This window comes from Lampetra planeri, chromosome 35 (genome assembly GCF_965212315.1).
Source record: "Lampetra planeri chromosome 35, kcLamPlan1.2.h2, whole genome shotgun sequence".
Taxonomy (NCBI): domain Eukaryota; kingdom Metazoa; phylum Chordata; class Hyperoartia; order Petromyzontiformes; family Petromyzontidae; genus Lampetra; species Lampetra planeri.
In genome coordinates this window covers 1,004,986-1,032,268 of record NC_136141.1, presented here as the reverse complement: position 1 = coordinate 1,032,268, position 27,283 = coordinate 1,004,986, and the positions used below count along the sequence as shown (strand labels likewise).

General features: G+C 43.2%; 2 protein-coding genes across 8 annotated transcripts; one reads left to right on the top strand and one right to left on the bottom strand.

Annotated features, from left to right (window-relative positions):
• The first annotated feature begins 1,278 nt into the window (after positions 1 to 1,278).
• On the top strand, positions 1,279 to 18,579 carry LOC144730235 (uncharacterized). 5 transcript variants are annotated; one of them, XM_078610870.1, is made up of 19 exons: positions 1,289 to 1,566; positions 2,173 to 2,278; positions 3,284 to 3,395; positions 4,607 to 4,696; positions 5,510 to 5,640; positions 6,487 to 6,539; positions 7,008 to 7,150; positions 7,994 to 8,080; positions 9,112 to 9,186; positions 9,747 to 9,802; positions 10,759 to 10,882; positions 11,764 to 11,846; positions 11,945 to 11,996; positions 12,230 to 12,293; positions 12,468 to 12,549; positions 12,856 to 12,923; positions 14,022 to 14,076; positions 14,342 to 14,440; positions 15,783 to 18,579. In XM_078610870.1, exons 2-18 carry the CDS (start codon positions 2,178 to 2,180, stop codon positions 14,397 to 14,399), a joined length of 1,434 nt encoding a protein of 477 aa, XP_078466996.1. In that variant the 5' UTR covers positions 1,289 to 1,566; positions 2,173 to 2,177; the 3' UTR covers positions 14,400 to 14,440; positions 15,783 to 18,579. The 5 variants fall into 5 exon arrangements, with proteins under 5 accessions (XP_078466995.1, XP_078466994.1, XP_078466993.1 ...); XM_078610866.1 differs by having other exon boundaries at positions 1,283 to 1,566; positions 12,230 to 12,549; XM_078610868.1 differs by lacking the exon at positions 15,783 to 18,579 and having other exon boundaries at positions 1,280 to 1,566; positions 12,230 to 12,549; positions 14,003 to 14,076; positions 14,342 to 14,416.
• On the bottom strand, positions 10,471 to 26,535 carry LOC144730236 (splicing factor U2AF 50 kDa subunit-like). Of its 3 annotated transcripts, XR_013587802.1 has the most exons (13): positions 26,311 to 26,535; positions 24,698 to 24,890; positions 24,222 to 24,325; positions 23,449 to 23,612; positions 22,936 to 23,052; positions 22,194 to 22,332; positions 21,295 to 21,377; positions 17,641 to 17,763; positions 16,778 to 16,894; positions 15,859 to 16,107; positions 15,206 to 15,504; positions 12,842 to 12,931; positions 10,471 to 12,571 (listed from the first exon to the last, which is right to left on the bottom strand). XR_013587802.1 is itself a non-coding variant. In XM_078610871.1 (11 exons), the coding sequence occupies exons 1-11, from the start codon at positions 26,357 to 26,359 to the stop codon at positions 15,373 to 15,375; spliced, it is 1,470 nt and encodes a 489-aa protein (XP_078466997.1). In that variant the 5' UTR covers positions 26,360 to 26,535; the 3' UTR covers positions 14,575 to 15,372. The 3 variants fall into 3 exon arrangements, 2 of the variants coding, with proteins under 2 accessions (XP_078466997.1, XP_078466998.1); XM_078610871.1 differs by lacking the exons at positions 10,471 to 12,571; positions 12,842 to 12,931 and having other exon boundaries at positions 14,575 to 15,504; XM_078610872.1 differs by lacking the exons at positions 10,471 to 12,571; positions 12,842 to 12,931 and having other exon boundaries at positions 14,575 to 15,504; positions 16,808 to 16,894.
• Between the last annotated feature and the right edge of the window lie 748 nt (positions 26,536 to 27,283).

The window sequence follows — 27,283 nt, the reverse complement described above, 5'->3', positions numbered from 1 at the left end:
TGGGCTCCCCCCATCTCCACTCAAAGACTCATATTGGTCTGAAAAGCTAGTGAATGGGTTGATACTATTTTTAGTGGTAAGGAGACTAACGTCTCTTTACATTTTGATGTACAAGCACGATGTACTTGCCCATGGTGCTTCACAACAGCACACCATGAGTTTGTACAAGATTCATTATGGAGCTTAGCGCTGCAAGCCTCTGGCGTGACGAGAGCAAATTCTTAACATCACCTCCTTGGAACCTTAAGGAGTCCTTGATGTTCTTCCATGGGACTTGGACATTCTTGGGACATTCTTACTTAGGAATCATGAGGGAGCCTTAGGTTGGTGCTATGAGTTGCTAAAGAAGGCAGTGTATTTATTTGGGTAATGTGCCTTTTTTCACCACAGTCGTACTGGTCAAGGCTCTAGAATGCATTACTGTGAATGTTACCATGGAATGTGTGTTCTCGTCACTACCCTTGCTTGCGGTAAGGCTGCCTGATGTGCTACCTGTACCGTGGAACAACCAGAATTTGTTTTAAAGATGATTTAAGGCTCAACTGTGGCGTGCCATTGAAATATGGGAATTGTGACCAATGGCCAAGACTGCGATCACAAATGCTGCATTGGCCACAGGGGCACCTGCAGGCGTGTAACATGGCTTTGTAGCGGTGATGTTCAATCAGCACCGTCATTCTTCACTAAAGCTAACGAACAATGACATGAAGTTACGTCTCACAAAGTGGGACCTGAATAAACACAAAATAAAAATCATAGCAGTCGTTTATAAAGAAGGAATAGCTACACTGAGATTGCATCAATACACGGCGAATCGTGCAAAGAGATGGACCGTCACCAATTGGATTGTAGCAATGATTGTATCAATAAATGTCGAGAATATTAACCTCGGTTCTGCTGGTGAATCACAACATCCAATGGGAATGAACGACAGGAAATGATTGAAGTACATGACACAAAAAAACATTCTCCGACACCAACAGGGTAATTGCCTGAAACGTCACCGATTTTCTGTTTATTATTTTAAGGCAGTGTTATTGAACGGTGTTTATTTCGTGTTGGCCTTCCCCGCACCTCCGATTAGCACTGTTGGCTACGTACGGTGCGAAAGAAGTTCAACATACAAACGTGTTGAGTTCATTATATTTTTTTGGGTTGGGGTACTTTGTGTTTGTGCGACGTTGCCAACCCAGCAGCAGCAGCAGCAATCGCCAAATAGTTAAACACGAAAGAGCAGAGTGTGCAACGTGGAGGAGAAGCTCAAGGTACACAGTCACTGTCGTATGCGACATGTTTACGTGACTTCACCGAAAGAACCAAGAATATGAATCGCTGCAGTCACGAAAGAAGCTTTAAATCAAAATGTATGAGTTTTAGTTTACATTTTTAAAAGCCGCACTTAGTTTGGTCTCCATGGCAACCGGCGTTGCTGTGAGACGCGAGGCCGCGCCGTGGCGGGCTCCACTTCTTCACGTGGCTCGACATCTTCACATCTTGACATCTTCACTTCTTCACATCTTGACGTCTTCACGTTGTTGACGAATTGAAAACAAAACCTTGTTGATGGTAATACTCGCGACGAGTCTTGCCGTGTTGCAGCTCCGAGCGCGCCGCTTTAAATGCGCGTTAAAGACATTCGCGAGTGCTGTAGTCGTGCTGGTAGCGGCGGCCTTGTCGGCCTAGCGTGAGCCTGCCCGTAACAACAACAATAACAACGACGACGTGGTCTGGCAATTAACACGAGCGAATCGAGTTTAATTAGACGGCCACTCGACTTGACACGCTGCTGCCAATTACGAAGGAGAAATACAAAACGGAACGTTTCAATTTGGAACGTTTCAATTTGCGGGTTTCAGAGTTATAAACGGGTTCCACGTAAGTCGCTCGGCAGGTCAGGCGCGGTGAGCTAAAGGAAGAGTAGGCCAAGTACAGGACTCTATCGGGCTTCTCCAGAGCCGCCTCTGGTGGCGGTCGTTCTGCCAGCAGCGGCGTGAGCGAGGGATTTGCAGGGGCTGCACCTTCACCTTGTGTCATGCATCCTGCGCCGACTCGAACCCTCGTCGCTGTTGCCGGCGGTCGCGGCGTTTATATTCAATAGCGAAGCAGCGCGATTGAAGGCGACATTTCTCAGTGCAATGTCCACGTGTTGTTGGTGTTGGTGTGCGTTTAAAGGCCACATGGAGGCGAAATGCGGTGGAAGTCCGTGCGCTCCTCGCCCGAGAGCGCGGAGACCCGGGGGGGCACGGCCATCTGGGCAAGCGGCAGCGACGTTGAGCAGGTAACGTGATTCAACTCGAGATGTGAAGTTTTCGTGGCTGAAATGATTCATATTCTCTTTGGTTGTTTCGGTAAAGTCACGTAGGTGGAAATAAATAAATGAAAAAACACAACAACAAGGCAGAAGCTTGTGTTGCCTCCGCAACGTCGTGATTTAATTGTTTTCATTTATTTATTTTTACCTACTTGACTTTAACGAAAAAAATAAAGAGTGTGATTCAACTCACCGCAAGTTGTTATTTAACCTTTTTTGTATAATTTTACGTGCACCGATGAGACGGAGCGATGACCTGGGCTCATGTGCAGGTGGCTGCGTGGACTGTTGCGTTGTGGAATGAGGCCTTCATCCAGCAGTGGGTTGACCATGGCGATAATGAATGACACGAGTTCAGATTGTAGCTCAGGAAAGCCTCGCTGAATATAACGAGTCTATTACAGGAGGCTTATCTCATGTAGAATATACTTTTACTTTTTCACGCCACGTCCTGTGCGTTGACAGATTTTTTTAAAGTTAATTTGTTGTTAGGCATGCCCTTTTCATAAGCATGGTATTAGCACCCAACATACTGCTTTATGATGATATACCAGGCCTAAAGTGGACGCTGCTTGTTTAAGAATGAATTGCAATCACGCAAAAAAAAAACCCAAAGCAACGATCACTTCAAATCAAGTTGTGGCAGAAACTAACAAAAATATCTATCCCTTAGACTCAGAAGAGGGCAGTGCAGCAAATTGTACTATATTATGCTCCTTGCCTTAACCAACCCGCATTGACCAGCGAAATGAATTATGGCCAATTATTTGTGTTTAGCTTGTTGTCCTTCCCCCCGCACCCCCGATTAGCACGGCTGGCTACGTACGGTGCGAAAGAAGTCCCACATATATACATGGCCAAATGAATCTCCCTCTGCTCGCACGGTGAGGGAGGCCCTCGCCCAGCAGTGTGGACAAAAGTTCTTGCACCACGGACACGACTTGCAGGATTCAGGTGGCTGATGTTGACCAGGTTTGCAAGTGGGCGGTCACGGAGTCGCCCGGATGCCAAGGGCTTGGAGGAGAAAAGGGGCATTGGAGGAGCCACAAGCCGGACGGCGGGTGTTATAGACCCGCATCAGCTGGTGAGGTTTCCGTCTCCTCTTCGATGCACCCGTTTGTTTACCCGCATCTGTATCGTCGACAAGTTGTCCGAAGTAGAAGTGTGTTGCTGACAACGAAGCACTTTGGTTAACCGTAATCACCATGGTCACTAAACTGACGTAATTTGCTTAAACGTAGTAAGTAGATATCTCAATTCAACTGGTTAATTGACACTGAGGACGACCAAGTATCACAGTGGTTCATGCACTGCGCTAAGAACACGGCCGCCTGAGTTTGATTCCCGGACACGGCCAGCATCATTGTCGAATGATATCTAAATCGGTCTAGGGTCTCTCCCCCTTCACCAACCCGCATTGATGGAGTGGAGTACTGTACAACCACCATGACCAACACGGCGAGGGGGTGCCTTCCTCCAGCAGTCTATTGACACAGTATTACAGATGTGTGAGTATGGCATTAAAGAGAATTACAGTGATTGACTTATTCCTTTGAGGTGCATTGACAGTGGCATATCACGACAATATTGTGACATGCAAGAGGCCCATAAGGATGACACACTGAAGTGATAGTGCTTCGCTCAAATGCCACTCATACCTGCCTATCCACCGTCACCAGTATAGTTTGAGCCATTGGCAATTTACAAAGATAAGCACCACCCAGATAGCCCTCTGGGTGGATAGATACAATTCAGAAACATGCCAGATATGGATGCAGTGTTTGGATAGGCAGCTATTGTACACTTCACGCATTCACAGTACAGATACAGTCTTTGTCAGGTACAAGAGGATGAATGAAAAGCTACCAGATTGATAAAACATTTCAAACACATCGTATCCTTCATCAGTTAAGAGACTCCTTTGAATGTGCGTTGAAAAGATTCAGTGAAAAAAGCACAATAGAAGCATATACTTTTCTGGTACAGTATTTCCAAAGTGATGAACCACGGCATATTCGTGTTAATGATTAATGTATTTAAACACATGTTCTGTATGAGGTTCGTGTATCATCCAGAGTATCATCAGCTGACTATGTAGGCTTTGTAATATGGTCTATATGGATTGGCCGCTTATGTACTTGCTTGAAGACAAACTGGTGGTGTAATCTTGATTTGAAGATACTGGTGGTGTAATGGTTTTCTCCTTTTTAAACATGTTTGGAATAATCGTAGAAGTTTTAACATTGCAGCGTATTGGGCTCTTTTAATTGTATTGTGTTTGTAATTATTTTGCAGCTAGTCCAAGCCCACGAGGCCAGCTTCAGTAAAATTTACACCCTCGAGCTGCATGCACGAGGCATCAAGAAAATAGAAAACCTGGAAAAGGTCAGTGTCATCCTTGCATTTACAGAGGGTGCATTGCCTTTTTAAAGTTATAATCTTATACCTTGTCTTGGGTTCTTAAAAACACAACAAACATCATCCTCTAAAACTACAGTAGTGAATTTTTCGGTACTGTGATATAGCTAAAAAATATGTTAATAACAGTGGCAGATAATATGCAATAAGAATAATGAGTTACATGTACACCAAGCTTAATTAAGCATGCATCAATGCATAAATCATATTTTTATGAAGGTTAGAGATGCACTGGCACAGTGCTACAATATTTAAAGTTTCGTGACCTGTTTTATCCTAAGAGAATTATCACCATAATTCCCCCATTGCTTTCTTTATTTGACCATTTGAACAAAGGTGACTTACTTTTTTTTGTTCCAGTAACACCGTAGTATACACGATGCACAATACTTCACGAAGGAAGGTTACAGTGCAGTACAATTTGAATGTACCCTACACAGCGTTGGCGTATGGTGTTTTTTCTGCAATATTTTGCTGTCTTTTCTTGGATTTTCTGTTTGCACTCAGTCACATATTCACTTTAAGATGTTTTTTTGTTCATGTTTTAGTTTTTTGTTTGTTGCAGTTGCACCCGATTCAAGAGCCGAATGGCTCACAGGGCTATACCTAATAAATGAACTTGAACTTGAATAACATGGGATGTAACTACACCTTAAGACGCTATACATAAACAGTGGGCGTATGTATTTAATGGGGAGAGACAGTCATAAGGCAGAAGGGAAAAATGAAGTTATTGAGCCTGGACTTGAACAGGGACCAAAAGCGTGGGTGTCTGCACAGTTTACACGGCTGAGGTCATTGGACCTTTCCTGCAACTACATCAAGTCTATTGAAGGGTTGGAGCACCTGAAAGACCTCCGGGAACTCAAGTTGTATGGAAACAAGATAACCATCATTCAGAACCTCAGCCGGTAAGACGTGTGTGCATATGGTTGGCGGTGCAGTGTAAGACAATGTTCTGTGTATGTGTACAATGTGTACCCTGCTGTAGACATAGAATAACATCATAGTTGTTATCCTCCTGCAATTGAATTGAATACTGACTTCATACCAGTTGTTTTAATTAGTGTACTGTATAAGGACAATGTGGGATATAAACGGATGTGTCACCACAGTTATATTTTTTTACAGTTGTGCACTCTTTGGGAAAGTTCACAATACAATACAATGTGTGTTTATTAAGTGTGTAAAGGTGACCACATGTTAGAATACTGTTCAGAAAATTATATATGCTTTTTGAGATTATGGGAAACAGGAGGTTAGGAACTGGAGGATGTAACATTGGTGCCTTGGAATGGAATAAAACACGAGGATAGGTAAATGGGAGAAGAGGAAAGCATGAGATTCCTGAAGAGAAAATGGAGTTAACAGTGTAAATGGCCAGGAAATGCTCGGTGAGTCTCAGGAAGGTCCTACCAAGTTTTCACATAAGGGTTGACAATTGCTGTGTTCCATGACTAAATCATTTGCGAGTGATTTATCAAATATGGGCAATTTTGACCATGGTGCCAGCACACAATGGCCTTATTTTCCTTGAATGACATCACAGGATCTGTAATGTTCGCTGTTAAGCAGACGGCACACATTGTATGGTTAAATCACCCACAGTATTAACCACGGTGGCATTCTGGAATCGAACCACAAACCTCTGCAACAGACAGCAAATGTGCTACCAGCAAGCCTTGTCACCACCCCATGATTGCATGCGTGACCATTTTGTTATTGAGCAGCTTTTGTGAATTTCCATATTTTTTCAGGCTCAATGAACTTCAAATTTTACATCTCCAACACAACCAAATCATCAAAATAGGTAACTGATGACACGAGTATATTGTGTTTCAAATATATTTATTTTACATCGTTATTAACCACTTGGTTTCTTCATTAATTTATGTTTCTATACCTAACCCCTACCGTACTTGCAGTCAAAATACTTGAGGACACTGCATATGAGTGTGTAATTTTTTTCATAAAATTAATTTTTATTTCATCTGTCATGGCATAAAAAATACATGCTTTGCTCTGAGATATACATCTTAAGTTATATCCTAGGTGGTATACATTCTACCTTCATTATCTAAGATGACAAGAATATGAGAAAAAAACAAGATAGAGTATAATAACGAGTGCGCGTCATCAGTTATAATCTGTCATTGAAAAGCAGGCGTGGTATTCCATATGTAGTATTGCAGTTCTATCATTGTTTACCACTCTCACATTTGCGTTGAAGTTCCTTTCACTGACACTGTTGTGTTGCACTACGTGCATGCGTGCGTAGGCACCGCTTTGGAAGGCAAGCAGAAGTTAAAGGAGTTGAGGCTGGACAGCAACCGCCTGTCCCGGCTGTCGCCCAGAGAAGTGGCTCAGCTGAGCAGCCTGCAGACACTCGATATCAGCCACAACCAGCTGACTGACGTCACGGTGAGTAGCTGCACGGCAGGGACGCTGCTGCTTTGCTCATACAAACGTAGTTAGTCAGTTGGCTGCATGTTGACAGTCATTTGTGAGTTATTTTTGCTTAGTGTAGAATGAGTCCTGTAAGCGCACAACACGTGATTGCGTGCGTGCAGAAGGAGCTCCTTTCATCAGCGCTGACTACGGCGGTGCTGCTGTTGGTGGATTTTATTGTCCGCGCTTCTCTGCGCATTTTCTTACTCTAAAGCACGTGCGCAACCTTGGATTACTTCAAGTTACAGGATGAAATTGATAATTTTGGTCATTTGTGGTAAGGTCATATCTGCAGATAAGCACAGATAAGTGGATACACTTTTGCATAGATCTGTAAATCGATTCAGGGCACATTTAATGAGAAGAGCAGATAATATTTAGGTGAATGTACATATATATACTTTAGCATGTATAAGTAGGAGTGTGTATTTTTAAAGAGCACATTCTACCAAATCTTAAATTTCTGCATTGGCTGTGCGTCCATTTGAACATTGACTGCCATCTGCAGTCGCTGTCTCCCTTACTTTATGCATTTCTCCGTCCCATTTTTTTTATACAACTAAAATAATATTTCTTCTCTGTTGCATGCACCTTATTGACTCTGTAAAAACGTTATTCCAATCTCCCTCTTCCCATTCATAATCCTGTTTTAATATTTTTTTTCATAAACAGATTTAGTGTAAAAGTCCACCTGTGTTTTCACACACTCAATCATTTGTCTCTGTTTGCATGTTATAGTTGTGTGCATTATCCGGAAATATATTTTCTACTTTATTTGCTTTGTAAAAACGTCATTGTATTGTATGTGGCCCTTAGGCGGTGTCTGTTCTGCCGAGTCTTGAAGAGCTCCAGGCATGTGGAAATCAGCTGAGTGGCATCCCAGAGCTCAGCTGCTGTGAGCAAGTAAGTGTGGGTTTTCTTCTCTCCTTCAGTCAAAACACAATCCTGCGGAGGGAGCTGGTAGGAACGTTGGGTTGCTCGGTCAATGGCCAGGGTCAACGGCGGCGTGGTGTATTCCGCAAATATGGCCGACTGTGAGGGCGGGCACAAGCCGGCGTGAGTAGGTTAAACGTTGAGTTTTATAAGGGCACCACGGGGTGACCAGCCCCTCCCCACCCAGCCCCACCCCTCCCACCCCCCACCCAGCCCCACCCTCCCCACCCAGCCCCTCCCCATCCTCCCCACCCAGCCCCTCCCCACCCTCCCCACCCAGCCCCTTTCTCCCCACCCAGCCGCTCCCTGCACGACAGACACAATAATCCCCTGTGGGCTGGTGTAACCAGGAGGTTCCTACCAGTATTATTGTATTTGATACCACATTGTTACACCAGGGCTAGCTCATGTAGAGAGAACATGCGTAACAATGTACAGTCTTTGATTAAAAAAAAAATCGATACAAAAGAGTGGTATTCCAAACTAACCTCTAAATCATCTCAAGTCTCGTGTAAATCACGTGACTTGTGTTTGGCCACCCCCACTCTGAACCCCTCCCCCCTCTCCACCCCCTGTGAGAACAGATGCTCCGACCTTCAGCGTTGAGGCCCTGATGTCGCCTCTTCCTTCCTATCCTCAGCTTTCCTGACCCGTTGGTCACGTTTTTTCATTCCCTTTCCATCCTTTTCCCCTTATTTCCCATGTTTTCTCATGAATTTCCATGAATTATATCTTCAACTCTTCTCCCCATAGTGTACCACAGGTAAAACGTTGTAAGTGGAATATAAAACGGTTTAATAAAGTATTGAATGAAATTAACATGTCTATTGTTAAAGGAACAGCAATTGCTGGGTATAAAATATGTATTACAATGTAGAGCATCATTTATTTGTCCATTTATATGTCAGGAAGGGCACAGCTGAGAGGCACGGTCCATTGTTGACGTTGTGTGCCCCCTTGCTGGCATCGACATGAGATGCCATGTGTGACTTGCATTGCAGCTGAAGGTTCTGGACCTCTCCGACAACAGAATAACACAGACTGTTGATCATATCAGCCTTCCCAAGCACCTCAATGTGAGTCTGTTATTCATTGCAATGTACTTACATGGCGGTGCCTTGTTCTCCTAAACAACTTAACAGATTATACGTGTAATCAGCAATAACCTGCTGGCTTTATATGCTAAACCGTTTTCTTTACTTGTGTTGCCTGGCCAGGAATAATGCTCTAATATGAAAATACCATTGCGAATCCTATGGCTCGCAACTCTTTATTATTGTTACTTTGTAATTTGATGGACACATCTTGTTTATTTTGTGATGTTTTCCATAATATATTATGCTAGACCAAGGCATGTCTTTTCTTTGAGCTTAAGACAGTATATGAATTGACACACTTGTTCTGATCTTATTTTGGTTTACCATAAAAAGTTAACAATTTTTCATCGCTTACCATCATTATCGTGATCTCGTTAATCATTTTTATGATAGTTCTAAGCCTTTTTCCAATGTTGACTATCTCAATTACACAAGTCCACGTATAAAACATGACCACTATATCACGCATTGTTGTACGAATGCATGAAATGTGTTGTTTGTCACGTGATTGTGTTTTTGTTGATTGGTATCCTGCACAGGCACTGAATCTATCAGGAAATGTTCTGAGTAGCCTTGAATCATTTGGGATCTTAAGGTGAGTGTCATGAGCACCGGTGCTGCATTTGAACGTGTTTGCATACCCAATTGCCTATTTCTGCAAATATATATAATAATAATAATCCACTGCACAGCAGACGAGGGCACTAAAAGGTCGACTGGTGAAACAAAAGTTCACTTCCCCATGACATTGTAGTTCCTGCAGAGTGAAGCTGTCGTGTCAGGAAATGTTGCCGTGAAAATTCAGTCATGAGTAGTCGAGCTCTGATGGTTGACACGTCGCACGTGCACCCACGACATGTAAAGCGGCACAGCAGTCGTAACCTAACAAAGGCCGATCTGCAGTAGATTTGTAATGGGTGTAATCAAAGCGGTTACCCCCATGCCAGATACAGAAGGTGTCTCGCTCCAATTTAACACCTCACATCAATGCATGCCAGAAAGGTATTTCCAGAGTACTGTCGTAAAGACAGGTGTCGAATGTAAATGTGAGGCGTGCCAGATGGGATCTCATTTCAGTCATAGACCTGTGATGGTCTTCACTTAGTGCAGACTACACAACAGGGAGTATCACCGATTTATTTTCAGGTGCGGGTTGGGTTAAACCCAAATGGACTCGGGAAGCTTCGGTTTCAGTTAACCATATTCTAAAAACCGGTGTACACCAGTTAATATTTTATTAGCTAAGAAACAGCAAAGCAAAGGTTGCGTGTGCAATGTTTATTGCAAGGCAGACAGAGATGCAGAGACAGAAATACAGACAAATTGATAGACACATTTATATATTTACACAATGTAATCTAATTTTTTTTATGGCTGTTCATACTTGTAACCAAATTATTTTTTATTAATTTTTTGTTCCAGAACAAATTTTATTGGGATTTGCTTTTCAGTTCAAGAAAATAAGTGGTAAATTCCGGTTTCCAGTTCAACTCTCAGTTACATACTCAAATATTCTATACAAGTACTCATTTGATGTCTGCCGTTCCCCAGCTCCTTGCAGGACCTTGACTTGTCATGCAACAAGATACAGACTCTAAGAGGCATTTCTGAGCTGTTCCCTCTTCTGGAGACACTGAACATTGCAAACAATTTGGTCAGCTCTTGGCAAGACCTGGTATGTGCCTTAATGTCACTTGAGCTCATCAACCTGCAGTAATAGTCAGTCTATAAGGTGCTTCTATTTTTGAGCACAAGGTTAATCAAATAAAATGATTGGCTTTGTGTTTCCAATATTGTTTCATGACCATTTGACATCACAAATGTTTAATTATCACACGAACGATTTGGTGTTGGTGGCTACGATTGCATTTGAACCAAAAAATAATCATAAACTGTCACCCAGCCACCCTAAAAATAATTTATGTTTTTAAATATTCAACACAAGCTGGTGGTGCTCTCAGTGATATAAAGTGGTTCCAGTAAACATTTCCTTACAATATTTTTTCACCTCCTTTGTATCCTTCAGTGTCAAATATGTAATATAACGCACCTTAATTACTCAACTTGTTTTAACTTGGGCCTGCCGTGATGTGATTAGCCAATTCTATTAACAAGTGTTAGTATGTGGAAGGGAACTAGAATACCAGAGAAAGAGCACATAAAAGGTATAATAGTCATAAGTCTGCAGATGGATTCAAGCTAGATAGACTCAATAGTATATTCCTCTGTGAACTGAATGCATTACTGTAATGTCGTAGGCTTGTTCCCGTAGTAGGAACATTGACATTAACATCACAGGGCTATGAACGCCTAACACTTATTGGGGTGAGCAGAAAACCACGGATTTTTTATGATTAAACTGCACCCTGGTTACAGGGATGCCACATATATATGATGCCTAACATATATTTGTGTTCACCAAAACTGGTCGTGGAAGTGTGTACATTCGAAAATGAAACCGCCGCCATGCTTTCCAGTTCAAAATGTCTTCTCAGTTGGCACGTCTGAATGAATTCGTGACGTCTGCACAGCAGTCATAATTTTTCTGCTGTTCAGAAACTTTTAGGCAACTGCATGAACTTGCTGGAGCTGTGTGTGAATGGAAATCCAGCAATCACATCCAACAATGAGCACAGCAGGTACGTTGGACTCATCTCTACAGTGCACAGCATGTGGCCGCATGACATGAAACTGCTCAGAGTTCCACAAAACTTCTAAAGTCGTCTTGTTGTGACAGGTATCAGCAGGAGCTCACGACGATCCTCCCACATTTGGAGATACTTGATGGGGTAATATTTAAATATTACTACATTTTTATACAGGAAAGCATAACTGGAACATCTTACATTCGCGTGTTTGGCCAATTTGTTTTAACGAGTATTATGGGATTTCTCCAATGATGAGTGATGATTGATGGAAACGATGATGCTCATGATATAGATGATGGCAGTGACAGCAGTGATGACAAGAGTACTGATTATTACATTCCTAATAATGGTCCTGATGAAACTGTGCTTGCCAGGTATCAGTCACATCAAAGCAAGGATCCACAGCCATAAACATAAGGCCAATGACTGCCAATAGTGGTAAGATTCTTGGTACTAACCTCAATTTTGTCAACATTAAACTAGTTGTATACTTTTATGGTATATTTTTGTATGTAGATATATCAGTTTTTCTTCATGGCACTGGAGTGTGTATTTGGCAAATGTGTCAATACAGAATTGTTCTGCATCTAATTGAGTTTTCATTCCTGCCAGCAATGATTTCTCAGAAACTTGTGGGACAGATGGAGTCTTTGGAAGGGCAGATGGAAGCCACACTCGGGTCTCTCCAGCAGAGGTCTGTAACTCAGATCCATAAACTGAAATAAAATAAACCGCAGGACATTTTAATATTGTTGCAATTATTTGCACATCGGTTAGAATTTGACAGTTTCCACCTCTATATCAGTTGCTTCAATGGCAGACAGCCAATAAAAAAAGCTAAGCATTTAATAAAACGAATGTTAATAAGTTGAAATGTTATTTTATAATTACGAAGATTATGCACGAGTTCGTATTTTGTAAATATATAAAAGATGTTCACAAAAACATAGTTAATTAAATGATCCAAGACCTATAACGTGACCCACTTCTTTCAACGCAGGTTCAGTGAAGTCAGATGCCTTGTCGTGAACTCATTACCCCAAGTGTCGCCACCCAGACCAACATCAGGTGGGGAACTGTTTGAACACATCGGGTTTTTGCTGTTAATATCCACGAATTTTTTAATATTAACAACACAAGCATGACGTCCCCTACTCTGGGCATAGGGTTGCCAACTCTTGACTGAAGCTATTCTGGGAGATTTGTTTTACCCCAACATGGAGTATTGGCATTATGCTGCAAAGGGAAAGAAAAACGACATCAGATGACACCGTTACGTTTTTAAAATGTATCTTCTGTATAAATTGTGCATTCATTTTATGTATTTATAAATATTCTATTAAAATCTCAGATTGCATGTTGAACTTCCTTTGCATCGTACATAGCCAACCGTGATAATCAGAGTTGCTTTTAATAGTTTAGGTTCACGTGAGATCAATGTTAATTCCAGTAAGACTCCTGGCCAATCCAGGATTGGCAACCTTTATCTGGGCACTTCATGGAGTCCACTAAAGAGTAAATTAAGTGCATATTTAAACATGGGCTCTTAAAAATCAGTTTTCATTAATTTGTAAGTCTTGTTTGATGAATACAATATGCTGCATCTCATTCACACCGGCAGTACCGATTCACATGCCTTTGACCGGAGGCACATGCAGCACTTTTAATGTCGTGAACACTATCGACCTCACTCGACATACCATTACCAATTAACCTCACACCATTTGCAGTCCACCCTTTGCTTTTCGAACATGGAATGCTCTTGCCAATAGTTGCTTATAACCATGAGCATGTAACAAGCCCAACTGCTGACAGGATGCCGGTTGAACCAGTCCAGTTTTTTTTTTGCTTAAACAAATGCGACTGAACAATATTAGTAAGGACCGATGGTCTAATACATTTTTTTTATATAAGAGCACTGCTCACACATTTGTCCAGCATACACGTTCCAAGTGGAGGGCGGCAGGACCTCAACATGCACAAACCTGGCTCTACACCGAATATGGATAACATCACACCAGATGTGGTCAACCGTACACTAGCAAAACTTTTGTAATTTAGCACGATTTTAAGTCTAAAACGGAGCAATGTGTATATATTGACCTATATCCCGTGCGCAACCACACATTGATGAGAAGAGCTTTCAGTGTTTGTTTTTTTACGCAGGACCAAGTAACAATAAGGAAATGGAGTCATCCAGGCTTTCCAGCCAGTGCAGCAGGTAAGCACGGTGACATGCAGAGAACAAGTGAGGGACAGCCCCACATTTAGTAGGCAGATGGGGATCAGTATTTTCTGCAGGCCTGATGAACATCCGGAGAAATCTCTCAAGCAGTGGGTGCTGCTAGACCATACATAAATAAGCTTTCACATGCCAGGCTTTCATTATTTCAAGAGCCTGCATGAGGTAAAAGGGAATGTTTTATTATGCAAGATTTGAAATGTTTCCAGCCATATATACTTTGCAAAATATTGTGTGTGTGCAGTCGTAAACGCATAGAAGATGCTAGAAAGTTTGCAGCAGATCACGACGGACAAGCTTAACTGCGTTTGACAACTGGATCAAGTTTACATGAAAATCGTTGGTAAGTTTTACAAACTAAGCCAAAACAACCCGTTTTGGTAAAAATAGCCATTCGATTTATAAACGTGCCATGTTTGTGGGTCTTTCCAGTATGAACCAACATCTTCATTATGCAACAAACTTTCAAGACAGGAGCACAATTAGTTGAAAACTTTATTGAAATACTCAAGTTTCTTGCAAATTCAGTATGGGAATAAACAGATAAATCGTGCCAAGTTATGCATGACAAATACATCAATGCTGGTCTTTTATAATGATGCAATCACAAGTGTCCGCATATTTAATTTTACCACCCTAACAAGTACTAAAGTTTGTCTTGAACATCTGGCTCAAGCCTTGGGACAGGGTTGCCTATTCCCAAATGCAACAGCCACCGACTGCAAAAAGATACAGATGCAAAAAGACAAATTCGATGCTTCCATGGGAATTCCTCACATTGTTACATTTAGCCAAAGGTAACTAATGAAAACAATCTCACAAACACCTAATTACACCCCCCCCCCCCCCCCAAAGAAAACCTTGTCACCACCTTCTGTAAAGTGGGTACTAATACCTGTACTGATGTCAACATGAATTTTCACAAAAGTGACTATTTCCTCCCCCCCCCTCCCCCCGCAAGTCCGCTCTTTAGAAACCATTATTTTAACGGAATATAAAAAAAATGGTGCCGCTGTTTTTCATCAGACACCACTACCGTGTAGGCTGCACCACGCACAAATGCATAGCAGTCAACTTTTTGACAAAAGCACACAGACAATACACTTACCGATAAAAAAGGAAAGGGAGACCACCAAGAAAAATGCTGCCAAGTGAGCAGGTGGAGTTGCCGAATCGTGCAGCGTCACAGACTGCTTTGTGAAACGGTGCTCAAATCTTCACACATCGATAACAAACAACGCCAAAGAGCAGCCCATGATGGAGCAGGTTGCACATCTAGAAATCGTGACAGTGGTATTTTTCCAGGTTGTAGTACTGTGTCACGACCACGCGGTTGGCAAACTTGCGGCCGCTCAGCGCCTGCTGGGCCCTCTGGCAGTCGAGTAGTGACGCAAACTCCACAAAGATCTGTTAAAGTGCAGAGAAGGCACAGGGAACGGGCCACATTGGCCACAGGGCATGAAGTTAAATCAAAGCACTATGGATCAGTTGAGTTCACAAATATTTTAATGTAGTTCAGGTCATAGGTCTTAAATCGCTCTTTGTCAATACCATAGGTCCCTGGTTCCTTCCAGTCAAGAGTTCTTTTCTGCGATTTAAATATTACTCGAGAAAATCTTTGACCGACAAGACCCGCAGATGGATAAGTTAAATCTATTATAATGTAGACATTGTTTAATGTGCAGAAAGCGGTGCAGGTGCAGCAGGCCGTCCCTCAGGTGTTAATAAGGGACAGCAGCAGCACGTTGCGTGCGCCCTCACCTTGCCACATCCCGGGATGTCGAGTCCGTTGACGGGTCGCGGGATCTCTACGGAGCGCACGGATCCATACTTGCCGCACTCCTCGCGGATGTCCTCCAAGATGTCCTCATATTCCTCGTCGTCCACCAACTCCTCAGGGGTCACCATGTTCATGAGGCACAGCACCTCTGTGGGCAAGCCGCTGTGCTGCACCTGACTCGATGCCAGCCCCGGAACTTGCAGCGTCACGGGCGTCTGCACCACCACCGTCTGTTGGTGTGCACGCAAGCACACGCACGCACAGGTGTTGAAGCACATACTAGTGCAAGCAGATGATACTGTTCATTATTGCTAAAGTTCATTTTGTCAGTGGCTGCCCAAATTTAAGTTGACTTAAGACATTTTTTTTACTCAAAACTGTAATTATAAAAACTTTACAAAAATTATATTCTTAAAAGTCCATTCAAAACAAAACCACTCATCATTACATAAAAAAATGTGTACATCAATATGCTTGTCCTTTAACCACGAGTGTTATTATGGCTTTAACATTTAGATTCACCAAATGCAATTAAAGTTTCCAATTATAGATGAAGTTAGGTGACCTCTACTTAGACTCCCATTTTTGTTGAAGGCAGTTTTTACAACACATGAGTGGCACTCACTGAAACTGGCTTCCCCAGCCTTACCACTAGCACTTTAAAATGAATGTCTAAAGTTCAACCTCCAAATGGTAAATTTTATGTAGGAATACAAACTAAATATTTTTCATATTGACAAATATATTTATCAAGCGCATCACAAGTCATGCAAATTGCATATATTTTACTATTGTGTGCTTGTGTTTAAAATAATCTCACTAAAGCGCATTAGCTGCAAGATTTTTACTTAAACAATCTAAATTCTCAGATTCAACAAGTAGTGTATGCATGTGCCATACCACGCCGTCTGTGTCAGGTGCTCCAAATACCGGGTTGGCATTCTTGGCCCCCACGCTGGCTCGCTGAACAATCAGCTTCTTGTCACCCAGCTGCATGCCATTCAGTCCTGCAATAGCCTGCACATGGGAGCAGATTGACAGCGTGTGAGGAATAGTCGCAGAGTGGCTGGATGCTCCCTCTTGACTGGTACTGCAACTATAGCTTTATATCATGGGGTTTTAGCTCAATGAGAAAACGCTAATCTCTTCCCACTTAAAACTTTCAAAAATATGTAACCTGCAAACAACGCACACTTTCGTATTCGCACAAAAACCACAAAGGAACCAAACTTTCTAAATTCTAATTTTAAATTATACATGACATAAGGATGCTTTTGGAAGATTTCTCTGCAAGGTTTTCATCCATAGTAAAGGCTATGGCATGAAAAGTGTGAACCCGAAGTATTCCTTTGAGCTTGGACAAAAATGACATTGGGATAAACAAAAGGCCTTTACAATTGTAAGTGGAACAATTCAAGTAGGCTACACAGATTCATTGGAGTCGGGTGTTTGGCAGAGTATCCTTACAACTTGTATCCTTACAACTTGTAAGGATGCCTTCTAAATAAAACAGTTCAAAAACCTTCTTCTTGTGCCATTTGGGAGGTAATGAACCAAAATGTACATGTTCCTCTGGATTACACTTTAAGCAAAGCAACAGGTGTAAAAACATCAAAGCTCAGTTTGTACATTTGGTGTACATTTTGGGGTCAACTTAAGCACAATAATTAACATTTCCCCTGCCAGGGTCGAATCTAGTGAGAATCAAGGACAAATCAACACTTCCTAGGAAAATATTACCAGATAAGCAAGGTAAAACTCACCTGGTCGGTGACATTGACGTCTGCGTACTCGCAAAAGGCGTAGCCCTTGGAGAAGCAGGTGGCACTGTCCTTCACCAAGTTGAAGGCCTTCAAAGGCCCGAAGGACGTGAGCAGCTCCTTAACCTGCCGAGTGAGGCACACGTACAGTCAGCAGGGGTTGAAGCACTGGACACGAGCTCCACAGGAGGCAGATTTTTCGGCAAAGGGTATCTCAAAAACCAGCAGCATCCATGAAGCTGCCTTAAATGCAATTAAGTGGGCTTTCATATGCAACATGAACGTGCCGAGAATTTTATCATGCACACCTAGTTGCAGCCAAGAAATTTAACCGGATGGAAGAGCCAGCTATAAATATATGCATGGGTAATACAGGAGTGATGCGTCTACATTTAAAATTAATGTATAAAACATTTGCATTGGAAATTAAATGCATGTGTATGAACAAATGAAAATCTATGTACCACACAAATAACTCTAGTTGCAATTGTGGAAATCACAATGCACTTGCTTAAACAAACTCAATGACAGTTTCTATCGGCATATTTTTGTGGACATGTTTTACCAATATCTTGCAAGGAAAATGTTGTGCTATGCAAATATAAAAGCCCACTTAAGTACTAGATTTTTAAGATTTGTAATGGAAAGCTTTAAAGTTCCAATATATTTAAATATTTTAAAAAAGGGTTGGGACTCGCCAAGAATATAGATGCAGTGCTTTGCTGCACATAAGTTTGCAACATTTTCATTGACACTCAAGTCAAGTCCCAATCCGAGAGGTCACTCACTTAGACGGTTTCAGAAAATAGTGCAGTTTTGAATAAAAAAAGTCGCGATGTTGGGAGAATGTATATGTATATGCTGTTTGTATGAAAATGTAGCTGTGAAGTATGTACCTTAAGAGTGATGGTTTAACATAATAAACTTTACGCCCCCGTTTCAGTGGATCGCAGTGGTGCCATGTTTTGCTCAGTGTGGATATTTATTCTAATCTACATGACAAGATAAAGTATGCTCAAGTTGAAGTAAATATACTAAGATTCACCCTAACCATATCTAAATGTACTCTCACCAAAATATATTTAATCTATTAAACTGTGCAATGCACACCGGAATAAACACAAGCAACAAAGGCATATTTTTAAATATTTTTGCAGACAGGTGTGTACAGCAAAAGCTGTTATCTGGCGTATTACCAATCAGGAATGTCCTATTAACCGGCATCTGTCATATAGATGGCAAAACAAATCTTCCTTCACGGATGAGGAAAAATTTCAACGGCCATCCGGCATCTTGCCATGCACTTATCAAAGATCCGCTGTTTACGGAAACTTCAGGATGCTGGTGAGTAGTGGTGCTAGCGAAAGATGTACATACAGTACTGCAACCTCAATATGATATACAGTAAAACCTTGGATTGCAAGCATAATTCGTTCCGGAAACGTGTTTGTAATCCAAAGCACTCGTATATCAAAGCACTCGTATATCAGTTGTGATCACGTGACGCTCGGCAGACAAAGCGTATACACGTACTACTCGTATTGCAAGACCTCGCTCGTTTATCAAATTAATATTTATTTTAAAAAATTGCTCGTCTTGCAAAACACTCGCAGACCAAGTTACTCGTAATCCAAGGTTTTACTGTACTCTAAACGTCCCCAATGCTTCACTACAATCAACTTAGAATGCTACAACTGTCTGGTGAGTACTTCTGTAAAAGAGTATATTTATTATGTCGTACTTGGAAAACTTGGTGAAAAAAAGTTTAAGTAGTTGGACATTTTTCTGAACCATAAGTATAACTCAGATAACCGGCATATTTGATTAACCGGCACCCTCCATTCCTCATGGATGCCGGATAACAGAGCTTTTGCTGTATCTCCTTTATCAAGAAATGCAATGGTCCCACTGAGGTAGGGAACTAGAGCGCACCCCCAGTGCTTGCAGGCACCCCAAGAGCAGCTTTTATCTCAATCTCTGGGGCAATGAATGATTAGGCTTGTCACTGGGAGCAGAGATCTCCGCACAAATATGGACACTGGCATAAATGTTCGTTGACAACCATCCATGGTTGTCTGTTTGCGGGTGCAAAAGCATTACGGTGGCAAAGCTATGCGGTGTACTTAGGGCACAGTTGCAGTTTAAATCAACGTTATTACCACAGCCGTTTCTCAGTGGAGTATTCGGCCAATTTAGCATTAGGGTGAATCAAAGCATAGCTTTACAAAAAAAATGCTCAAACAAAAAGCTGCCAAAAATCCAACTTCCCCCATAAACAAAACACTATCCTAATTGAATTTGTAAACACTGATCCAGGCCACACCAAGTGAACCCTCCCACAATCCCAAATCCTGACCCCCATGATTGATTGGTTCTATTCCTTTAGGGGGAAGGGGCCAGAGGAACCAGAAGGCGCGGGCAGGTTTTGTTGGTGCCGGTCTACTTGCCTTTGTTAGCAGGCGGGTAGCACTGCCGCAGAGGGTCAAGTGCTACTGAACAAACGGTACTACGCGCCGCGACTTACGCTCTTACAGGCCCCTAGCTGGGGGATGAATTAGGGGAACAAACATAAAACAGCCATCAGTATCACAAACTGGAGGGAACACGTCTGAACACTTTCCTACACCGATTACATCGGCATTGCTTACTGATACTTCTTTCGGGTTTACGGAACGTGCATGATGCAATGCGGCTTGAGAGCCCGCTTTTTTTTTTTATTAAGAAAATGCTACATTGCAGTGTCAATTGCTATATTTTTTACTCACAGCAGCATACAACATTATAATGCACGTTCCGGACTGGTAAGATCAATTTAATACTTTATGACCTATCTCTACAGAATGCACAGACGATTGATAATTATGTCCATACCTTATGATTTAAAAAGTCGCTAGTTAATGTCAATGGGGAATCTCACCGTTGGCGTACGATGCTCATTCAATGGAATTTCAAACCCTGTAAGCTGTGAAAAAACTGCTGAAAAAGAACACTCAGGCTCCAGTTGCAGAGAAGGCCCTGTATTTGGAGAGCTGCAATTTAAAACTCTTAAATGGCTGTTCAGATCCAAAGAAACCTAAAAACACAGCGATGCCCCGGCTTCTAGCACAGAGCCCTAAAAGCACCTGTAACTCAACAAGGAGGGGTGGGGGGGGAAATAAAAAATAAAAAAAGTGCGGGGAAAGAAAAGTATTCTTGGCCGCCCCTAAAACTTGACCCTGGATAACAGAACACCACGATCGCGCGAAACTGTACGCCCTTGTGAGACGGGTCCAGGTGCAGCAAGCCCTTACCTTGCTGAAACACACAACAAACTCAGGGAGAAAACACATTACCTGCACGTCCTCCCATGCCCACTGTTGTGTGGTCTTCTTTTATTTAACTACGCGCCCCTCGGAGGCAAGTGGGGGATCGAATGCGTTCATGTGTGCTAACACGTGTGCATACAGAATATTAAAGAGTGCATGCTTCATGGGTGTTTTCAGGCTCAGGTGAAAACTGTTGCAGATAAAGGTGAAAGAAAAAAGTAAACTTTTTGTGGTTCACATTATTCTGTTATTCTAAGATGAATGACAGAAAGAAGCATAAGAGAATAGTAACACATTCCCAAATTTCTTGGGTAAAAGGTATACATATAGATAGTGAATTTTTAAAACTTACCTGATCATCCGTCAGATAGCTGGGCAAACCTCCGATAAACAGCTTGTGCGGCGTGTCTTGCACAACAGTGGACACCACACCTACTGAATAGCATACATTTGCAACAGCAGAACCAAAATGAATAGCCAATCGAAGAAGGTGGAAGACATCATTTGTAACAAGGCATTCAACAGAGGTCAACATTGTTTTACCAGCAAAACCAGTGTAACAGGTGTCATGTGATGCAACTTTACACCTTGTGTGGTGGCTGTGACATTTCATGAAAACCAGCTCGGGAAGACAAATAATAGGCATGCAACGAGTCAGGATTTGATTCGAGAATAGGATTAGTTTGCCTTGTATTTTGGTGTTTTATGTTTAACATGTACTGGCTCGTTCAATTAAACAATTGGTTCATTAGCATTAGGTGTGATAAAATGCATTTATCCATTGACCAATAATGATGCATAATCTTTTATGCATCAAAACCAAACGTGTAATACATGGTTTTTGATTAATTTTTGGTGTCCTGTATTTACATCACTTCTGGGGTCACTAGAGGAGCTACTATACACCGCAATGTTAAGTATGATAATCTATTGTTGAATCAAATTGTGACTGAATAATAATTGTGTCGAGGGGATAAATTAACCCAAATTAGCATATCATTTGCATACATAATATAGATTCATATACTCCCAGAATAGATTTTGAAGTTGAAATTTTAAGATGTCTGATTAAACATTCCAGAAGATGCACTTGGGGAGGCATGAGTGACCGCTGATATAATCTTTGCCCACGTTCGCACACGTCACTCGGCGAAACTTCTGACAAAATTAGTCACTTTTCCCCTCAGAGGCAAGTGTGCTGCACGAGCGCGACAAAGACCGCCATAGGTTGCGCGTTCTCACTCGACGTACCTGGTACATGCAAAGCGGGAGACTCTGACATGCCAGGCAGGGGCTGGTAGTCGTGTGGGCGGCGCAGCTTGAGTGACTGGCCCTGGAAGATGATTCCGTCGAACGCCAGCGCTTGCGTCGTTTCATCCACTGACCGGAACTACGTAAAAGAAGTGCAAGCAATGAGGCGACAGCAGCTCTTTGCGAGGACCTGCACGGTGGCCCTGAATTGCAAGCATCTGGCCACCTGGATGCGCTAACCACATTCAACATTCTACTCGTACGACTTCACCCTTGCCAGTATGCCACACCAATACGAAAGATGTTTGGGCAGCAACGCTAATCGAAGTGCGGGGGAAGGACAACAAACTAAACACAAAAAGACTAACGTGTAAATTGGGAATTATTGCTGGTAATTGTTTTTTTCTGGATGTTCTGTGTTGACATATCAAGATTGCATTTTTGCACGTATTGATAAAAAAACCTAAGCCTCCAAATACACGTATAAATATATTGTAATTATATCCATCACATTTTGCTTAAAGGATGTTAAAGCATGTTATAGAATATTTCAGATTAAGGTTTTAAATAACTTCTAAATCCCGTTACGATGCGTCCCTTCTGAAGCCTGAACACCAATGGACAAGCAATTAATGTAAGAAAAAAATGAGACGTCGGTACATTAATATTAAGTGCTTTGCCCATTAATAGGATGTGTTATAATGGATGTAATTGTATCAATAGCTCTGTGTCACGTGTATACCTCAAGGAAGGCAAAGTTCTTGTCCAGGTTTATTTGGACAGCAAGAACAGGATTGCCTGGAGCCTGTGCCAGTCCTGCCAACTTCATCTGGTTGTTAAAGAAATCCATCATGGCCTCCTACAAGCAAAACAACAGGAAAGCAATACATTAGATCAATGTTGGATAAAAACGTATTTCTTGAATTGAACCAGCTGAAAAGAACTTGCAGAAAGGAGAACATGGGAGGGATATTCCAAAGTTGAGCAGTTCGAGGAAAGAAGCAGAACGAGTTTTGACCTGCATTAAGGTGGTTAAACACAGTATGCAATAAACAAGTCATTCTGTGTAGACAAGTGTTCTCATGAAAGGTGGAGGAATCGTGTGCCGTTGCCGGGCTTCAGAGGTGACCGCTAACAGCACTTTCCCCCACAGTCTGTTCAGGCTCTTCAGGGGATCTTTGTCTTTGATGGTGTCATGTGACGAAGGAAGCTAGCGAGTGCACAGTGCTGCACCGTGCAGGGCACACGACCGTACCTCTGTGACTCCAAAGGGAATGTTGCCGACGTAGAGACGCCGCGCCTGGCGTGTAAGCTGGCTGCCCACGATGGGTACGGGCATCGCGGCGGGATTCGGCAGGCCAGCCACTGTTGCGGTGGTAGTCGTGGCGATGAGAGCAGTTGCTGGGATCTGGCCAGCAGCTGTGAATAGAGGAGATATATGACATTCAATTATAGCAGTGTCAATTCACTGGTGGTAAAACAAAATATTCATATTTGACTGCAAATGACATGCTATAAAAGGCATTACTGAAACATTAGATTTTTTTTACAATGTTAATCCCGTAACTACAGCAAAAATATGTAATCACTGCATAGTTTATGAAATACTTTAAATGTTAGTCGGGTCCATGACCGTAGCGTAGAAGTACTATCACTGCACTGATGTCCATGTCAATGGTGTAATTTATCTTAACTACAGTCAACAAAATATTATATTTTTACTACAAATGCTTCCAACTTGAGTGACAATCCAGGCCACAAAGCCTGGGTACATATCGAGAAGATAACAGCCGTTTGTTTAATGGAATTTCGTCATTGCAGGTCAAATATTCAAAAAAAATTAAGACATGAAAATGTGTAATTGTGTATGTAGTTGACAGTTAACAGTTGTTTGTTACTCATAAAAACAATGAAGATGGCTGACGATAACATTTGTACAATTTTACTTAGTTTTAAGTAGAATAATCCAAATGTTTAGGTAAAGTGCTTTGACATTCTAGATTTGCTTTGATATGTTGTGCTAGCAACCTTGCATGGCTTTGTACTGAAGGGGCGTGATGTGTTCGAAGCCAGGGGGTGGCACGTCCCAGTACTTGTATGGCTTCTTCTTGCGTGGCTTGCGAGGGGAGCGGCTAAAATGTGACAAAAGCATCAAGTCGGTTAGAAAGAAAGCACCTTTAAAGACTTAGACACAATCTTGCCAGCTGTGCGCAACTGCATAGCAATGGAATTACTTTTTTAACTAGTGGCAAGACTAAATAAGGGGTATCCTTATAAATCATAACCCACACTGATGACATATGCGAGCATGAAAATTTACAATCACAGTTTATAGCTTTTATCGTATCCGGATGGTCAGACAATTAACACAATAATTAACCTTTCAACCTCTTAACATGCCTATTCTGCAAAACCGTATTAGGGAAAATTAGACTGAAGGTTAAATCATAATCGATTAGCCTCCACAACAAGGCTCCCAAAGTGTCAGAGGTGGCAGTTGATACCTGCGTATCTTATCGCCTTTCTCCTTCTTGTCTTCTTTCTTTTCATCCTTCTTGTCTTTGTCACGGGAGGGGCGCTCACGACTCCGGCTCTTCCGATCTTGGTCGCGGTTCCGCTCGCGACTGCGGCTGCGCTTCTTGCGATCACGGCTCCGCGAGCGACTCCGCTTCTTGTGTCGCCGCTCCTTCTCGCGCTCTGTCAGGTGAAGCATGACATGGCAACTCCATCATCATCACTACCACCAACAGTAGCAGCAGCAACGATCATTCCCAGTGCAGGATAAATGCTGCCACCACGTCGTCACTAGCTCTCTCAGTCCTTCAATGGCAGCTTACTCCTCCTGCACGAGCTCATCTAATCACTGTTTTCTCCGTGGTGATCACCCTCTGGGGCATGTTCACCAGTCTCGACCATTAGATATAATTCCAACAATACTATCAGCAAATATGAGATGGTTAATACTTTTATTTGATCAAGCCCTACATTTCCAATACAATGTTTGCTAAATATCTGCGGACAGGGAACAGCATTGGTGGGAGCGTACGTCCAATATCCCATAAAGCGCTATTTCACGTAATATATCAGCTACACAAGCGGCACTGGAGAAACGTTATGGCAGCTCCTTCGCTACGCTAAACATATGCAAATCGGTCCCTGTAATGCATCGGTTCAGTCTCATACAAATTATGAACTTTAGGGTTAAATGTTATTCGCGAGCACCGAGAACTCCACGGTACACACACACTAGGGTCACACCAATGAAGATAACAGCGAAACTTATTGTCAGCAACACGTACGAACTAGATACGTATGCATGATTGGCAACTGCACAAGTTTTGTTTAAAAATAAATGTCCGAATACCGTAAATTATCTGGCCCAGTCATAGCAATGTGGAATTTATAAGGGCTACCAACCAAGCGAAGAGCATCGCCGCTTGTGTAAATGGCACATCGCCTTATACCTGTTTTACACGATTGAGCAAGCGGCTTTAAATTTCGACTGTTAGTTTGTTGTGCCTGTGAAAGTGAATGCGCTTGTTTATTCACATGGAGGTTGCTGGTTTACGAGCGAGTTTGTGGACACGGCAGTAGTGCCACCACCGCCACCACCACCACGCTGCCACCACTCGCCACGCCAGGGCCCGGCTCCCTCGCCGCCATTTTAACTCCCCACGCTGTGCGCCGAGGCGCCATTCAGAGCGAGGCGAACCGCGCCAACGCCTCCCCTCGTCCCCCCAAAATGTTTACACGGCGCATCCGAGACACTTCTACTCGCGCATGTTAAGTTGTTTTTAACCGCAATTTGTATTCGTTTCTCATCGCGGGAGCGCGAACACGCGGCTTTGCTCTAGGGCGAGCCTAGACTAGGCCACCCCCACCAAACTCAACCGACGGCTCCGTGTCGCCTCAGTCAGGGCAGCTCACATGCCACAGCGGCGACAACAACCGCAGCCAAACACAAAGCCAAGCCCATTGCAGCTGAAAAAAATGCTTACACAATTGCAAAGTCGTCTTAAATCAAGACCGCGTTAGGCCGCGAGGTGAAGCCTGCTCTCGCCTAGCTCCCCTCCCTCGCGGCTGCTTAGTCGTGATTGCGCGGGTTTTGCGACCTCACCTATGCGGGTTTCGCGCATTTGCTTCTCCAACTCGACGAAGTCCGACATGACGGCGATGTAGTTGTTGCTGCTGTTCTTCTTCTTGTTGTTGTTAGCGATGATGAGGAGGCGGGAGCAAAACGCAACCTAGCCGCTTTGTGCTGCCAAATCCCCCCACAATGCAGCGCGCCCTGGCGGGGTCACGTGACCGGTGCAGCCCCTCCCACTCCCACACATACCCCCACTCCCCCCCCCATTCCCACCCCCCTCCACCCCACCCCCTCCACACCCCCCTCCACACCCCCCCACACTCACACTCCCTCCACCCCCCCTGCACACCCCCACACCCCCCTCCACACCCCCCCACACTCACACTCCCTCCACCCCCCTGCACACCCCCCACACCCCCCTCCACACCCCCCCACACTCACACTCCCTCCACCCCCCCTGCACACCCCCACACCCCCCTCCACACCCCCCCACACTCACACTCCCTCCACCCCCCTGCACACCCCCCACACCCCCCTCCACACCCCCCCACACTCACACTCCCTCCACCCCCCCTGCACACCCCCCACACCCCCCTCCACACCCCCCCACACTCCCTCCACCCCCCTGCACACCCCCCACCCCCCCCTCCACACCCCCCCTTCACAACCTTTCCCAGAGATGTCCCCCCTCGTGTACATCGTGGCCTGCTGACGTGAGTGCTGCCGTACACCGCAGTTTCCCGTTTTCGCCAGCAGCCAGCGCTATGCCACTACATGTGTATATTCTTTGGTTATTGCATACTGTGTGTAGATAGATCAAATAATAAAAAATAATAAAAATAATATCACGACGTTTCGATCGCAACACAAGCAATCGTCATAAGGTGAGAAATATCGAGGGAGAGCTTCTGAGAACATATGGTGGGAGCGCTGCTCAGGTAAGGAGTTATAAAGGTTTGGGGTGGATGCAGCCCAAGGGTCAGTGGGAGGGGCTAGAGATGAA

What these genes read in the sequence shown, in the direction of transcription:
- LOC144730236 (XM_078610871.1), bottom strand. Translation starts at nt 26,359, where the DNA reads ATGTCGGACTTCGTCGAGTTGGAGAAGCAAATGCGCGAAACCCGCATA. An exon ending in AATGCGCGAAACCCGCATAG is followed by an intron (nt 24,891 to 26,310) that starts GTGAGGTCGCAA and finishes TTCACCTGACAG; the next exon opens with AGCGCGAGAAGGAGCGGCGA. An exon ending in CACCTGACACAGACGGCGTG is followed by an intron (nt 16,108 to 16,777) that starts GTATGGCACATG and finishes GCACACCAACAG; the next exon opens with ACGGTGGTGGTGCAGACGCC.
- LOC144730235 (XM_078610866.1), top strand. Translation starts at nt 2,178, where the DNA reads ATGGAGGCGAAATGCGGTGGAAGTCCGTGCGCTCCTCGCCCGAGAGCG. An exon ending in GCCTTCCCAAGCACCTCAAT is followed by an intron (nt 9,187 to 9,746) that starts GTGAGTCTGTTA and finishes TATCCTGCACAG; the next exon opens with GCACTGAATCTATCAGGAAA. An exon ending in TCCAACAATGAGCACAGCAG is followed by an intron (nt 11,847 to 11,944) that starts GTACGTTGGACT and finishes TTGTTGTGACAG; the next exon opens with GTATCAGCAGGAGCTCACGA.